At 44.7% G+C, this 16,769-nt stretch overlaps 1 protein-coding gene across 30 annotated transcripts in view; it reads right to left on the bottom strand.

The window, feature by feature from the left end:
- The window catches only part of RPH3AL (rabphilin 3A like (without C2 domains)), a 262,037-nt gene that overhangs the window by 177,822 nt on the left and 67,446 nt on the right, over positions 1-16,769 (bottom strand). For 11 of the 30 annotated variants that reach the window (XM_029611436.1, XM_029611431.1, XM_029611438.1 and 8 more), the window contains one exon: positions 542-641. The exons of the other annotated variants lie outside the window; for them this stretch is intronic. In XM_029611436.1, coding sequence (XP_029467296.1) covers positions 542-559 — 18 coding nt within the window. In that variant the 5' untranslated portion in view covers positions 560-641. The remainder of the gene's footprint in view (positions 1-541; positions 642-16,769) is intronic. 30 annotated transcript variants of the gene reach the window in all.

The raw sequence follows: 16,769 nt of genomic DNA, 5'->3' as shown, positions 1-16,769 counted from the left end.
TTTGTTTTGGAAATTTTCAGACGTGCCTGCACTGTTGCACAGTCTGTGGGTACTTTTCCCCCCCCATGGATTTTGCACCGGTTCTCAGGTACTTTCCCTTTGAAAATTGCCTAGGGACAAACTAACTGCAAGAGATTTGCACCTTCTTTTCCTGCGGATCCCTTTCCCCTGAAAAAAGAACAAACAAACACTATTCATCTTATTGCTTCTCCCAACCTAATCCCGCCGTCAAGCCCCTCTCTTTTACCCGCAAGTAAAAAATGCACACTGATAATCCCTATGCGAACTTCTACCCACTTACAGGGGTGGGCAATTTTCACACAGTCTACTTACCTGGGTTAACGACGTCTGAAAATTCCCCTCTAGTTTATAAAAATACAGCTTGAGAGAACTGTGTATTTATGGATCTGATATACAGTTCTCTGCCACCTGCCTCAGAACATAACTGCATGTCACAAACTCCTTGTGAACACTTAGCAACCCAACATTTTAAGGCTATCACAAAACCAAGCAGAAACAGACAAGTTGAACTAGGCATTACCAGAGGTGGGGTGCTCATGTGATCACCAGGATCCAATCAGATTGCTTCACTGGTGCCCAGCAGTGCTCTAAAGTCACATCCTGACACGTATCCAATATCCCTAAGGAAACAAACACCTGTCACTTGCTTGCAATTACTACATAATTTACTCAGCAAACAGCTAACCTTGGAACTGCTTTCATCACAGATAGCAAATGTTCGCTATTCATGAAAGACCATTGCAAATTGGAAGGATGCCATGTCAGTTAATGTTGTCAGTTTCTTACGGACTCTGTTACAGTGAAGACCCAGATGGCATTGCTTCCTGTCTAAAGATTTCGATGAGGACTGAAGTACTTTAGTCTGCAAATGCATTCCTGCCTACTTGCCTCGTTAACAAAAGGCTCTGATATTGAGTTATGAAAATAATTTTTAAATTACTCACAAGCCCCACGTCTCCACCAGAAACCACCCAAACTGTTTCAGCTGCTGGCTGCACTACCTCCATTCTATTCAAATCTGTCTCATGCATATACATTGAGAAGATCCTGAAAACCAGGCCTGTTTGTGGCTCTCGAGCACCAGAGTTTGCTACCCCTGCCATAGATATTTCATGGTTTATTTCAACAAGGGCGAGCAGTAAAGGGCGACGGGCAAAACATTGTGCCAAAAAAGGTGCTGCAAAAAAAAAAAAAAAAGTACAATTTATGAGGGCTGCCACAAAAAAGGCTCGCCTTAATAAAGGCGAGGATTGATAAGGGCGCGTTCCAGACACCCCCCCCCCACTCAGCAATCCAGGATACCCCCCCCCCCCGCACCTCCCCACTCAGCAATCCAGGATACCCCCACAATCCCCCCCCACTCAGGCCAAGTGGAGGGGGTGCCACAGAGCCGCTAGAGGGAGCTCCGCGGCGCTACATTAACAGCTGTCCTCCACTAGGTCCCACTGTTGATGTAGCGCCGGCGGAGCTCCCTCTAGCGGCTCCACAGCACACACACACCCCTCACTCAGCCCTCCTGGATCGCCAAGTGGGGGGGGGGGGGGGAGGGGTGTCCTGGATTGCTGAGTGGGGGGTGCGGGGCGAGCAGTAAAGGGTGACAGGCACGCCCTTATCAAGCCTTGCCTCTATTAAGGTGAGCCTTTTTGTGGCGCGCCCTCATAAATCGCAGAGCCCTTTTTGGCAAACCTTTTTGCCACTGCCCTTTACTGCTCGCCCTTATTGGAAGATACCATTATTTATTTATTTATTTAATAATGGATTTTTATATACAGACATTCATCGGAACACCATGCCGGTTTACATTGTAACAAAAATAACAAGAGAGTGAAATACAATAAACAGGGATGGGGAAAGGGGAGCAGCAATGAAAGAGGAGAGAGCACAGCAGTAGGAAGGATAGGGAAAGAGAGAAATTTGATAGGAACATTTGAAGAAAATAAATTAACAATAGACAATATGTACAGGTGGGCTGGTAGGTACCAGACCAGTTATGGCAGTGACAGGGAGAGGGGTGGGGGGGGGGGGGGGGGAGAATGGTAGGGTAGGCTTAAAGGAGGGTGAGGGGAAACTAACAACAGAATTTAGGCGTCATTGCTTAGGGGGGAGAAACACTATATTTTGGAGTCTTTGCTAGGTGAGGAATGGGGGAGAAAAGGAGAGGCAGAGAGGAGGAGGGGGGAAAGGGTGGGCTGCGGGGTTTTGGAGTCTTTGCTTGGGGTGAAGAAAGGTGGAGAAAAGGAGAGGCAGAAAGGAGGAGAGGGGAAAGGGTAGGCTGCGGGGTTAGAGTGCAAGCTAAGTTTGGTCAACGTCTGGGTAAGCTAATGTAAAGAGCCAGGTTTTGAGCCCTTTTTTAAATTTAGACAGGTTAGGTTCTAGACGGAGGGCCGTGGGCAGGGTGTTCCATAGGGAAGGGCCGGCAATAGAGAAAGCCCTTTCTCTGGTTGAGGTGTGGTGAGCCGTTTGCAGGGAGGGGGTGTATAGGGTACCAGCAAGGTTGGATCTGGAGGGGCGGTTAGATGATCGGAAAAGAGGTGCATTCTCGAACCAAGTGTGATTTTGATTATACAATAAATTGTGGAGGATGGTGAGAGTTTAGTATTTTATGCGTGAGGTTATGGGTAACCAGTGGAGGTCTTTTAGGATAGGGGTAATGTGATCCGATTTACGTGCGTTTGTTAGGATTCTGGCCATGGCATTCTGTAAAAGTTGGAGGGGTTTGACAGTAGAGAGAGGGAGGCCCAGCAATAAAGAATTGCAATAGTCCAGTTTAGTTAAGATAGTTGCCTGTAGGACTGTGCAGAGGTCTTGGGTATATAGAAGGGGTTTAAGTTTCTTTAGGATGTGCAATTTGAAGAAGCCTGTTTTTATGGTATTGTGGATGTGAGATTTGAAATTTAAATGTTGGTCAAGATAGACACCGAGATCTCTCACATTGCAGGTGAATGTTTCAGGTGGAGGGTTGGTGTTGCTTAAGGCAGGGAGCGAGCGAGCTGGGGGATTGGTGATTGTGAGGAGCTCCGTTTTTGTTACATTTAAAGCGAGATGAAGATTTGAGAGGAGGGTGTTAATTGAAGTAAGGCAGGAATCCCAAAACTGTAATATTTTGGGGAGGGATTCTTGAAGCGGGATGAGGATTTGAACGTCGTCAGCATACATGAAGAACTTTAGGCCAAGATCAGAGAAGAGATAGCAGAGGGGGAGGAGATAGATATTGAAGAGCGTGGAAGAGAGGGAGGAGCCCTGCAGGACACCCTGGGAAAGGGGAATGTGGGATGATTCGCAATTGGCTATTTTTACAGTGTAATTTCTGTTGTCGAGATAAGAAGAGAACCGTTGCAGCGCAGAAAAGGGTAAGGAGGCGGCTTTCAGTGTTACGGGCTTTACGAAAGCCAAACTGAGCCGGGTGAAGGGTGTTGTGCTCTTCAAGGAATTCAGTAAGCTGTGTATTGACTATTTTCTCATTATTTTAGCTATGAAAGGCAAGTTAGAAATAGGGAGATAGTTAGCTGGGATACTGGGGTCCATCTTTCATTAACCGAGATATCAGTGATGAGTGGCGATCGGTTTGCTCTCTATAGCACTGAGGTGCACTCACACCGAAGAGGTGGCAAGGCCTGAGACAAAGATGGAGCAGATATTTTAGCAGGTACTTAGGGTGACAAAAATATAGTCTAAAGCGTTTTATTTATTGCTTAAATGCCTAAGCAATTTACAAAATCACATACAGTAATATACAAACTACAACAAAACTGAAATCTGCACATAAACCAAGTCATAAATTACATCAGAGTTCAGCTTCCTTAGTCAAATCCTTGCTTGCACAAAATTATTTTTAACATTGATTTAAAGGTTTTTGAGCAGTCTACCAAACATACAGCTTCTGGGAGAGAATTCCAAATGGTGGAAGCAGAGACTGAGAAAACAGATTCTCAAGTGTTTGCTAGTTGAGCTCGTCACAGAGGGGACATAAAGGAGGCCTCTCTGGGAAGATCTTAATGATCGTGTAAAATTATAGACTTAAAGTAGGGCATTAGCCCAAGTTAGACAATCAAGTCTGTGGACCAACATTGTGATTCTAAATATTACATACATGATGGTGAACAGTCAGCCAATGAAGATCGGCCAACATAGGGGTAATATGATGAACATGCCATTTGAAGTTCCTATTCCATTTGAAGGCAAAGTTTCTTCTAATTGAAGGTTTTCTAGATGAGACCAGCATGTCCACAATTTCTGTAGGTAAGTGGTGGACCTTGATCACTGAGCATTCATCATCCAAGCTGTGAGATTGAGGCCTGAAAGATTGGGATGGTACAATGTCCCATCTTATTGAATTAACAAATGCATGATCCATTCCCAGAGGTGGGAAAGTTGTATGAGATATGCATACTAGATCTGTGTAGGCTATGCTGGGGCTATAAGGATCAGATGAGCATGATCATAAATAACCTTCTGCACCATTCTGGCAATAAATAGTAACAATAGAAAAGCATACATGAGGCTTTGTCCCTAGTCAAGGAGGAAAGCATCTTGAGCTAGTCTGATCGCTTGGCAGAATTGAACAAAATTGATTTAGTTTGTCAACCACTGATTATTGTAAAGACCACTTGTGTAGTTGAAACACTCTGCTGAGTTAATCTGCCAGCATGTTAGAGAAGACCGGCAGATAGGTGGCCTGTAGAGCTTGATGTCTTTTTGCCCAATTCCACATTTTCGGGGCCTCCTGGCAGAGAGGCCATGATCCCATTCCTCCTTGCTTGTCAACATAAAAAATTACAACTGGTTGCCTGTTTGAATCAGGATGCTCTTCCCTCGAAGGAGATACACAAAGGTTGCTAGAGCATATCAGATTACTCTCAATTCTAGAAGACTGATTTGATAACAGCTCTCGAAGAATCCAGATGCTTTATGTTTGAAGTGTTCCGGTGTGTGCTCCCCACCCTATGGTGGAGGCATCAATTGCCAGAACCACTTGATAAGGGAATGAGCGAAGAGAGGCTCCTTCCTTGAAAACTCACAGTGTAGGCACCACTGTAACTCATTTCATGGTCATTGTGAGTTGCACTGAAGACTCAAAGGTTGAGTTAGTTGATTCCACTGGGTATGCAGACCCCAGTGGAGGTAACGGATGTGAGAAAAGTCAGCAAAATAATATGGATGGCCACTACCTTGTGATCAAGAATTACCAGGCGTCATTCAGCAGATGAGCATGGAGAAGAGAGGAGGCTGTGAATGAATGACATCATGGCGTTTGCTTAGACAGGAGACAGGAATGCTCTTTCCTGCATCAAATTTATCCAAGCCCAAATGAATGAGTGTCCGAGTGGGCTTCATGCTCAATTTCTCAAAGTTGATCAGGAAACCTTAGCGATACAGATGAACAATGGTTGAGCTCAGAGAGTGGAGCACTTCGTCCCTTGAGTTCACTGTGATAAGCTAATTGGCCAGGTATGGGAAGATGAATTCCATGCCAACAAAAATGAGCTGCTACTACCACAAGGTATTTTTCAGAGACCATCAAGGCTTATGAGAGGACAAAATGGGAATACTTTGTACTGGTAGTAGAAGTATCCACCTGGAAGCAGCAGTAGCACCAGTATGAAAGCTGGATGGGTATGAGAGTGTATGCATTCTTTAGATCCAAGGGTTATTATTTTTAAATCTATAAAAATGGGTCTTTTTATTTGCCTAGCTTGTTGGACTTTTATACCATCTCTTGGACCCTTCTGTCTCAGGATAAAGGCCTTTTAGCTATTCTTCCTATTAGGAATGCAGTCTGAAGGAGATAGGAAGTCAGGCATTCTCTATTGAAGGCCTATCCCTATGGAACACTTTGCCTAATTCCTTGCCGGCTAGAGATGATTTATGTTTATTTTGCAGACAACTAAAAACTTTGTTCCAAAAAGCCTTTGGAGGTTTAATGCTAATTGATTTTTAGGCATGGGTTTGTTATGTGAAGTTGTAATTATGTGACTATATGATATGATTTTGTTTTGTGATCTGCTTAACATGGCAGGTTCTTTATAAGCAGAATATAAAACATGTTTAAATAAACCATATCCGTTCATCATCCTGTAGGCAGGATTGTGCCAAGGGAGTTCATTTTTTAAATTTCTCTTGGAGTATATTTATGAGGAGAACCATTGTGGCCAGTGCACAGGCTGGAGCTGATTTCTCTTTGTGGAACTGAATTCTCATTGTGGCTAAGTATTCTTGCTTATTACTTATAAGTATTGTAGAAGGCTTCTGTGAATAATTCCTGTCTGTGTTTTCATTTCTTTATAGTAAGATATTATTCTAGTAAATTAATTTGCTATTTGGTTGCTCTGCTATAGAGTTAAGATTAAAAAAAAAAAAAAAACACTCCAGCTTTTAATCTGATAAAATCTATTTCTCATTTGGAGTTAGCTGGCACAAATAATCTGTTTAAATCTTAATATTGGGGCATAAAGACTGTTTTAAAAAAATTGACAAAAAAGGACAGACAAACTTCTAGAAGTGACCTGATCCAACTGGATTGGGAGTGTCTCAGACCTTGGGGGAGGTAAACTTAGAGAAGCAGAACCATTGTGGCCAGTGCACAGGCTGGAGTATATTATTGGTCTGGTTCTTTGCTAATTGTTTGCTTTAAGATTCAGTATACCTGCATTTCTCTTATTGTAGAGCTGTCTTTAATAATCTGTTTAATATTGGCACATAAGTGCTGAGGGATCATTTAATAGATAAAGGACTATTAAAGTTCCAGGAAGTGCCCTGCTCTACCCAGCTTGTCCCAGGAGACTGGTGAATAAAACGAGAAGCTTAGGAGTGAGTGCTGAGGTGGTGAACTGGATTGCAAACTGGTTGACAGACAGAAGACAATGTGTGATGGTAAATGGAACTTTCTCTGAAGAGAGAGCGGTTTTAAGTGGTGTACCGCAAGGATCGGTGTTGGGACCGGTCCTGTTCAATATCTTTGTGAGCGACATTGCGGACGGGATAGAAGGTAAGGTTTGTCTTTTTACGGATGACACTAAGATCTGCAACAGAGTGGACACACCGGAAGGAGTGGAGAGAATGAGACGGGATTTAAGGAAACTGGAAGAGTGGTCGAAAATATGGCAGCTGAGATTCAATGCCAAGAAGTGCAAAGTCATGCATATGGGGAGTGGAAATCCGAATGAACTGTATTCGATGGGGGGGGGAAAGGCTGATGTGCACGGAGCAGGAGAGAGACCTTGGGGTGATAGTGTCTACTGAGATGAAGTCTGCGAAATAATGCGACAAGGCGATAGCAAAAGCCAGAAGAATGCTGGGCTGCATAGAGAGAGGAATATAGAGTAAGAAAAGGGAAGTGATTATCCCCTTGTACAGGTCCTTGGTGAGGCCTCACCTGGGAGTACTGTGTTCAGTTCTGGAGACCGTATCTACAAAGAGACAAAGACAAGATGGAAGCGGTACAGAGAAGGGCGACCAGGAAGGTGGAGGGTCTTCATCGGATGACATATGAGGAGAGATTGAAGAATCTAAATATGTACTCCCTGGAGGAAAGGAGGAGCAGGGGTGATATGATTCAGACTTTCAGATACTTGAAAAACTTTAATGATCCAAAGACAACGACAAACCTTTTCAGTCAGAAAAAAAATCAGCAGAACCAGAGGTCACGAGCTGAGGCTCCAAGGAGGAAGACTAAGAACCAATGTCAGGAAGTATTTCTTCACGGAAAGGGTGGTGGATGCCTGGAATGCCCTTCCGGAGGAAGTGGTGAAATCTAAAACCGTGAAGGACTTCAAAGGGGCGTGGGATAAACACTGTGGATCCATCAAGTCTAGAGGGCATGAATAAAAAGGAGGCAGCAAAACACTGCACGGAGCGGCAGTAGCCACAGAGGCATTCACGGAGCGGGATGCCAGTGGTTGGTGTTCCACCTTCATGGAGCGGAAGAATGGAGGGCTGCCATCTCCAAAAAAAAATCAAAAACAAACAAAAAAAAAAAACAGGGGTGGATAAGAGTATGGGGCAGGGGTGTGGCCTGCTTGTTGCAGCGGTTGCTACCCCTAATTGAGCTGGATGTTCACTTGGATGCAGATACGGCGCTGCTCACTACATTGGTGGTGGGGTGGAGGGGAATTAGGGCTGGAGGGTACTGGAAGCCAATAGTAACAGATGGGAGAGAGAAAAAGGAACAAAAAAAAAAAAGGATAAAGTGCGTAGCTTGCTGGGCAGACTGGATGGGCCGTTTGGTCTTCTTCTGCCGTCATTTCTATGTTCTATTGTTCTATGTTTATTCAGGCATCTCAAGTCGAGAATGGGCCGCAGCCCTCCTGTTTTCTTGGCGATAAGAAAGTATTGGGAAAAGAAACCCAGAGCAAGATGCTGGGATTGGTTTCATTGCTTGTTGTTGGAGAAGTGAATAGACATTCAGTCGAAGCTGCATTAAATGGAGAGGAATCTGGATTGACCACAGAACAATGTGGGAGGGATGGAGGCCAGGAGAAATGCAACCGGTAACCAGACTAGACAACTTGGAGGACCCAGTAATTTAATGCCACTCTTTCCTAAACATGTGGATTCTTCCCCTTACCAGAAGAGTGGAAACAGAATGTTCAAACTCCTCACTAAGGCCTAGATTCACTAAGCCATGCTGTTTTATTGCAGGAAGGGTCCCACCATTGTAGGGGAGGGGGGTGTTGCCAAGATAGTGGGGCCCCTCCCCTGAAAAACATTGTAGCTCTCTGGCATGTTCTTTTGCTTGCAGCCAAAAGAACACACTAGCAGCCCCAACCTCATGGGAATGCCATTGCCTTAAAGGGCTGCTGGCCCAAAATTAAAATAATAGTAGCGTAACAGGGAGGGGGATGAGTAGGGATCAGGGCTGACCCCATCTCAATCTGGGGCCACTATAATGTTTAAAAATAAAAGAGATGCACCCACACGGCACGGTCCCTCCACCTCCCCCCAAATCTGATCTCTGGATCATACTCCAGTACATCACTGTGGCAAGGTCAGATCAGCGCCATTTTGTACCTGGCTCCTACATGGGATCCATTTTAAGGTTTGGGGGGGACGGACCTGATTTTTGATTTGGGGGGGTGGGGTGAGTTTCAGGACAGTTTTCACTTGGGATGGTGGGGATGGAGACAGAGGCCAGAGTCTCTATTTTATTTGATGGATTTAGGTGGTGGGGGGGGGGGGGGGTGCCAGGGCTGTTGCCATGTATTTTTGTAAATTTTTAAAACTTGGGAGGCAGCCCTGATCCTCACTCCACCTCCCCATTTTTACACTTTTTTTTTTTTTGGCTGCCACTTTAAATGTGAGGCAGGAACCTTGGGACCTGCGTTAGGGTGCCGGGCCTCCTACCTCACATTTAATGCTTTTGAAATAAGTGCTATTTTAATTGCAGCTGACCATCTTCTTGGTTTGCCATGATAAAATATTTGCATTGAATTGCCTATGCATGACCTTCTTTGCATGCATTTGCATTATTCATGTATACAAATCATATGAAAATAAGGTCATTGTAATAGGGGGAACCTTGGCGTGAATATTCAAAATATTGTATACATCACAAGATACAAGCTGTTTAACATGCATTAGAGCACTACCACGGGTTGATGGATCTCCCAGCAAGTCTGCAATTGGTTGAACTGATGTGTCCTCTGGCCTGGTGTGGGTGGCATGATATCCTCGTCTGAGACCAGGATAGGCTCCTGCATGAGAAAGGGTAGCCTGTCAGAAGTGGCACTATGGAAGTGATTGGTTCTGCAATCTCCAGGCGAAGTCCTTCCACCACTAATCTAGGTGGCGTGAGCACCCTCATTATCGCTAACATCAAGGGCAACCTGACCCCTCCTGAAGATCTAGGATGAATTGTGTTGGAATGCAGCTTGATAAAAAAGTCTGAGGTGGATGAATCAATGGCTTTGATGAGATACAATGTTTGGACACCATGGATGCTTTGGCATACTTTGACAGGTTGTTTGAGACGCATATCGAAAAATCTGGCACAGGTCGATGGCATTATGTTAGTTGCATTGGAGTTGCAATGTGGTTCCTTGCACTGTACATCCCACGATCGTGTGATTATAGGATCCTGAGCACCATGTGATCGCAGGGCAGATGCATCATAATGCATTGAGGCTGCATACTTTCTTGGCATTGGAGCATTAATAGGTTGAGCACATCGGCACATCTTGCATGGAGTACTTCAATGTGCCATGTGTCAATTGCATCTGTGGAAAATGCATTGGGCGAGTTGGTGCACTGTGCATCAATGCTGTTGGTGCTGATGGTGCAAATGCTGATGCACCCCACTTAGAATGTTTGTGCTTCTTTGACATAGACTGTGATGGCTCCAGAGATTGATGCTGCTTCGACACAAGGTGGCTGATAGAACTCAACCCTATGGCTTCGATCTGAGCACATAGGAGTTTGTGATGAGCTCCTGCTCTTTTCTTGGTGAGGCAGACAAGGCTGCACTGTGGGCCAAGGACCTACTGTGACTCTGGAGATATTTACACAGTTGCTTAATGTGAAGTGCCCCGGACCTCTGCGAGCACAGGAACATCCATCCACAGGCATAGCAGTTCTAGTCGTGTTTGGGATAGAGGCATCAGTAACAATTCATGCCCCTTGGTGAGGGACACAATCTTTCCACAGATGTAAGTTTTAAAACCACTCGAGTAGTTGATTTCTTCTTCTGTCCAAAAGAGAAGGCCACACTTTGGTGTTATGATTTTTTTTGGGGTTTTTTGTAGCATTTTTGGGGCTGCAGAGGCAATGAGACAACTTACTATGAAGACGAAGAGACTCATGAGGCAATGTCCATACAGAAACTCCCACACATGCTCAGCTGAGCTCAAAGTTCTACTAGCTTGGAGACAGATGAGTGTTTGGTACCACTGGATGATGTCAGTCTACTTAATTGATGGAATAAAAGTATTCCATTCAGATATTATATGTTGAGAAATCATGATTAAGAGTACCTGCTATTTACAGTGTTTTGCGATCTGCTCATTTCCTATAGTAAAGTGATCTGCTATTAAATTGTGTGTGTGTACATGTGCCCCCTACTGTCACGGAGTACCACAGACATTTTTTTTATAAAATTGCAATTGCTGAAGCACAATTTGTAATCTTGTGGGACTGTTTACTTATGTTGCAGCCAGAAATTCTATGTTGAAGAAGCCTCTCAATCTATGGAGTCTTATAAACCTCCTCAGCACCTCCTCTCACCCCCACTTCAGTAAAATCTAGTTCTGGAGGAAGAAGATGTTATAGACAAAAATGCCACATGAGATTTTACTTTAATATATGTAGAGTAAACCCAGCCTATAATTACCAATGTGATAGGAAAACAAAAATACAAACAAAACAGACAGACTCCTCCAAATAACCAGCTCTCCTCCACCTCAGGTGTATTGGGACGCAGCTGTGTGGCGCACCCTGGGTTCAGCTTCTCGCCAGTGCAGAAGCACTCATGTGCAGGGACTGTGAGCTGGGGTGCACTCACAGTCCCCGCACTCCATGAGTGAATGCAACTGCTGGGAAAGAGGACGGGTCTGAAGAAGGCAATAGTGTATGGGATGAACTGGGAACGCAGACAGTTGGTGGATTACCTGCAATTATATTGTTAATTGAAAAGGTGCTGCCAACCCCACTTACTCAAAAAGCTGATCAAACCAGCCAAATGTCAACCTTACCCCTGGCCCCTTTGGTGCATAATCCAAAAATGGGCCACCTCTACTTTATAATATTGTTGGCACAGTTTGATTGGCATCAATTACTAACCTTGACAGAAAAGGCCAGATTTTAAAAACCTGGCGTGCTTGAAACAGGGAAGCTACGTGTGGCTGGGCTGCGCGTGCACCACAGGGATTTTCAAAATGCCACATGCATATCTCCCGGTACGCGCAGAAGAAAGGATTTTTCGCAAAGGGGTGGGCCGGGACAGCGCCATTAGGCATTGTCCTGCTGAACCACGCGCTGGGATCTCACCGGCTTGGGCAACCTGCTTCTGCACGGGACAGCGGGTAAGTTTTAAAACAAAAAAAATAGATTAGTTAGTGTGGTTTAAGGGGTCGGGGGTTTAGAAAGTTCCCTCCAAGTCCACTCCTTTATTAGAGCAGACTGGGAGGGAACTGGGATTAGGGCCTATCATGTCGCCACACGTATGTAGTAAAGTTTCCTCCCCTTATGCGTGCGCGGATATAAATCGGGCGCGCGCATGTGCACATATTATAAAATCAGTACATCCGTATGTATATACCAGGAACCACGTGCACACGAATGCTCGCATGCAGTTCTTTAAATTTACCTTAAAATGTCTAGTAAATTTCACATATAAGTTAAAAGTTTACCTTTGTGTAGGGATATGTTGAATATACTAACACTGCAACCAAACATACAGGCCAATCCAGTACCGAGCGGTAGGAAGAGCTGCGTTAGTGCCTACGGCACCCGCGGTTACCGCCCGCACAGTGCAGCTCACCTACCGCTCGATCCTGAAGCCTAATTATATGTAAATGTAAGCCACGTCCGAAAAGCCTTAGTCCCGCGCAATCCAGGATACTGGATAGAGCGCCTATACAGGATCCTGGGTGCGCGGGCCTAAGGCTTCACGGCACGCTGGTATCTGTCATTTCAAATGTCATTTGAAATGACAGATACCAGGAAGCGAAAAAACCAAAAGCAAAAAGTAAGTCGCTTCCCCGCTTCACTCTTCCCTCTTCCCGGAGCAAGGCTGCTTTTCGCGCCCTGCTCCGGGTGGAGGGAAGAGTGAAGCGGGGAAGCGACTTACTTCTTGCTTTTGGTTTTTTTCCTTCGCCACTGTCAGTGTGCCCCCTCCTCTCGGAGCATGGCGCGAAAAGCAGCCTTGCTCCGGGAGGAGGGGGCACACTGACAGCGTCGAAGCAACGGCGAAGACAGCGGCGAAGCAACGGCAAAAAAAACCAAAAGCAATTTTGGGTTTGTTTTTTTTTTCAAAGCGACAATTTTTTTTTTTCCCAAAAGCGACTTACTTTTGGGATCTTGACAGATCCCAAAAGTAAGTCGCTTTTGGACGCCTGCCAACTTACTTTTCTGAAGCCATCATCAGGAACCCCTGCGATCGGGGGAAGCGTACAATTGGCCGCTGAAGACGTGACTTCGTGACGTCACGTCTTCAGCGGCCAATTGCACGCTTTCCCCGTGCAGGCGGCCATCTTCGTCGGGAGGAGCTACGATCGCATGTGTTCCTGATGATGGCTTCCGAGAGGAGGGGGCACACTGACAACGGCGAAGCAAAAAAAAACCCAAAAGTCGCTTTGCCGTTGTAGTCTCCGTGGCAGCCCCAGTCCGGACATCAGAGGGGGGCTGCAACGTTTTTTACGCTTTTTTTTTTTTTTTGGCTTCGGGAGCAGGGGAGAGGACTGGGGCTGCCACGGAGACCGGCACCCATGATCGCGGCCGGGGCAGGCGAGCGGGGGCTGGGGGAAAGCTTTCCACCTACCCTTACCCATGCCTCTACCGCCTGGGTCAGGGTAGGAGGTAAGTTTGCAGGTTAAACGCGCGACAAAACGGCAGAGAAAACTAGCGTTAGTCAGGGCGCGGGTTACGGGATGCTAGGGAATAGCTAATTCGCTCGTTTGCATGCAATATCGCGCTAATTCGCTCGTTTGCATGCAATATGCATGCCGCGGGCGGAAGGGGTTGCCCGGGGAATTTAGGACGCGGTAGGAGTAGGTTAAAGGGGATTCGAGATCGCATGAAGGGCTAACGCGGCCGAAAACGAAGTTAAAAACGGCTTAGGAGCAGGGTAAACGCGGCCGCACTTTACAGGATAGGCCTGATTACTGCTAAAACTATGCTGCCAGTAGGTCTAAAGATTGATCTGGTCTGAACAACGTTGGTAGAATGTTACTCTGCTAGGTATTAAGGAAATAAACATCCACTGGAAGACGAAAAGATTGATAGGCTCAAAAAACCAGGGCTCTAATCCCCCAGGTCTAATGCACTTACCCAAGAGAGTCTGTAGACTAAGGGGGTGAAAATGCTGGGCTGAACAGCTCCTGTTACGACGGAAAGCCACATATCCCCATTCAAGCTATGCATGTGCTACAGGCAGCCTGGCCTCGGTCCTACCATTTAATAAGGGACGTGCACAGCTTGCGCAACCACAGTTCACTGACCAGATCCGCTCCCTGAGTCACAGGGACATGAACAGCTTCACAGCAGCCATTTCACTCCAAACCAAAATCCACTCTTACCTCTGATCTGTTCACGTTGCTGAAAAGCCTGCCTTATCCAGCCACAGGCTGTGATTTTGTTCCCTCTTGTAGGAAAAGATCAAGGGGATGTGTGTTACATAAATGTTTTTTTTTGTCTGTCTATATATCAGGGCTAAATTTAAATATAATTTTTCCTTAGATATTCATCACAGAAAAATATTTGAATGAGCAAAAAATAACAGACAGAAATAAAGTTTCAATTTCATCTATTTTTTATTCTGTGAAATAAAAAGAGGAAAACCTGGAGGTGATAGACAAAAGAAGCATTTTTTTCATGATGGACTGTTCAGTTGCTTCCAAGATAAGCTCACTCCTGGGTCTAAAATGTACCAGGTACAGAGTTTCTCATGATCGGAGAGCCCGTTAACTTTAATCCCACCGTGCTGTGGAGGCCGAGGTTACAGATTCTCACACTTCCCAGGCTTATACAGAAAGCAGCACAAGGTGAAAACAGTTACCTAAGTAACAACTTTTTATGCCAATATGGATAAGTAGTCTGATAAATTAAAAAAAAATAGCAAAACCATTCTGTTTCAGTTGCTGCAAGGTCACCAAGGTATTTACTTACCAAATAAATACCAGGTGATCAAAGTCCCTATGCACCTAGAGTGAACTAATGAAATTACTATTAACATTAAGAATAAGGTCCTCTCTACGGAGCATTTATTTTGATTATAAGAAGGGAAGGGGTAAGCCGAGATTACTGTGTGTATCTCTTAAATTGGTGGGGGAAGAGTGCTAGAGAGCCAAATTGAATGGCAACTGAACTCCTAGTTCCCTCTCTTCCTGAAATATTAAAATTATTTTAGTAAATCTGCCTCTAAAAGCACATCTGAAAGGAAGAACATGCGTTGGAAAGCTTCAAGCATGGAATGGTGATGCCGGACTTGAATGTAAGTAGAGGCAAGAAAGAGTTCAGGTGATCATCTGGTTTAGCCTGCAAAACATTTTGTTCACAGGCCACTGTGGTGTCTTCACCTCCTGAAGAATTCTGGCTGAGGACTGGGGCCCAGGAAACAGGAGCCCATGTGCAGTGGTATCATGGCAGATTGCAGGTGGAGTGCATTGAAGGGTGGTCCGGCCTTCGATCAGCATCCAAGGAGCAGGTGGACACTTCTTTTGAGAATGCTTGGTAAGTGTGGATCCAGGGCGAAGAAGAGGAGCGGCTTTACCGAGACAACAACCGGATTGTTCAACTTGCCTCTCTCCCAGAGAATCTCCACCAATGACATTTCTCCTTTGTAGCATGTGATTAAGCTGTTGAGGTTGCTTTAGAGAAAAAAAAAAAAGGTCTCGCTAGTTTATAGCACTTATTAATCTGCATTTATATTGAAAAGTCAAGATCATTTCCATTCAATTCCTGCTTTAAAAACTGAACTTGAATCATAGGATGAAACCGTTCCAAAAAGTCCTTCAAGCTTGGATGTGCGAATCACCTGACCTCTATTGTTCTAGCAAAACATCCTGTTTCATTTTGGCCTTTTATTCAGCGAGCAGGCTTTAAAGAGGCAGAGAGACTACTGCAGTTAATGGGCAGTGAAATGCCTGCCAAAAATAGGCAAGAAGCAAGTTCAAACAACTCTTAACATAGTCCATCCACACACTCTGCAGCTTCCTCACTAGGTTTTGGTATTTTGTAAAAAAAAAAAATACATGCTAAAAAAAGGCCTGTTGCAATCTTTTAAAGCCGCAGTACTGTCAATTTTTACAGTAATTTAAGATCTGCTAAGAACAAAATAAAGATATGAAACTACCAAATGCTACTACTAAGCCATGCCAACAAAATAAATTACACATTTAATTTAAAAAAATGCACAGACACATGTAGAATGAATAGTATTGTTTACAATCTCTCAGCTCTTCTCTTCTCAGAGACAGTTCTAGGAAAAGAAAGCTCCCAGGAAATATCTCGGAGGAAGGTGTGCATTGCCAGGTTATTTATCAGCTGCCACAGTGCAACTTCCTCCTCCTCCCCCCCCATCATCGCACACCCAGACATCAGGTATGCACTTGCCCTAGAATACCTGTTCTGCTGCTAGCCTTTACAATAGTTGCTTCGTAAAGTATAACTGGGACGTGACACACACAAACCCCTGCAAGTGCAAGTGAGGGCTTGATTCAAAAGAAAAGATGAATTCTGGTTAAATTTCTTTTTCCTGGTGAATAATACTGACCACCACCAAATGTCTCCAGATCCAGTTCTGGGATCTGTGCTTCCAGTTTCTTCGTACAACAGCAAGGCCAAAAGTTCATAGCTTCATAACAGGGGCAAAAATCAGAATCGAGCCAGCCTGTAGCCCGATTACCTGCAGCCACTGGTGAACCCGATAAAACTCCAAATAGCTATTTTCTATCCACTGAAGAAATAATGTCTGCTCTGAACATTTCCTACCATTAAAAGTCCTTCAAAACAGTAGTTTAACATTACGAGTCTGACAGGATGCAAAAACATTAGAAAACCAGATTCTAACTAATGAGTATATTTCTTTTCAATACATTCAA

The sequence above is a fragment of the Rhinatrema bivittatum genome, chromosome 8, assembly GCF_901001135.1.
Source record: "Rhinatrema bivittatum chromosome 8, aRhiBiv1.1, whole genome shotgun sequence".
NCBI lineage: Eukaryota > Metazoa > Chordata > Amphibia > Gymnophiona > Rhinatrematidae > Rhinatrema > Rhinatrema bivittatum.
Note: the sequence above shows the minus strand (reverse complement) of the source record. Positions and strands in the feature narration are given on the sequence as shown.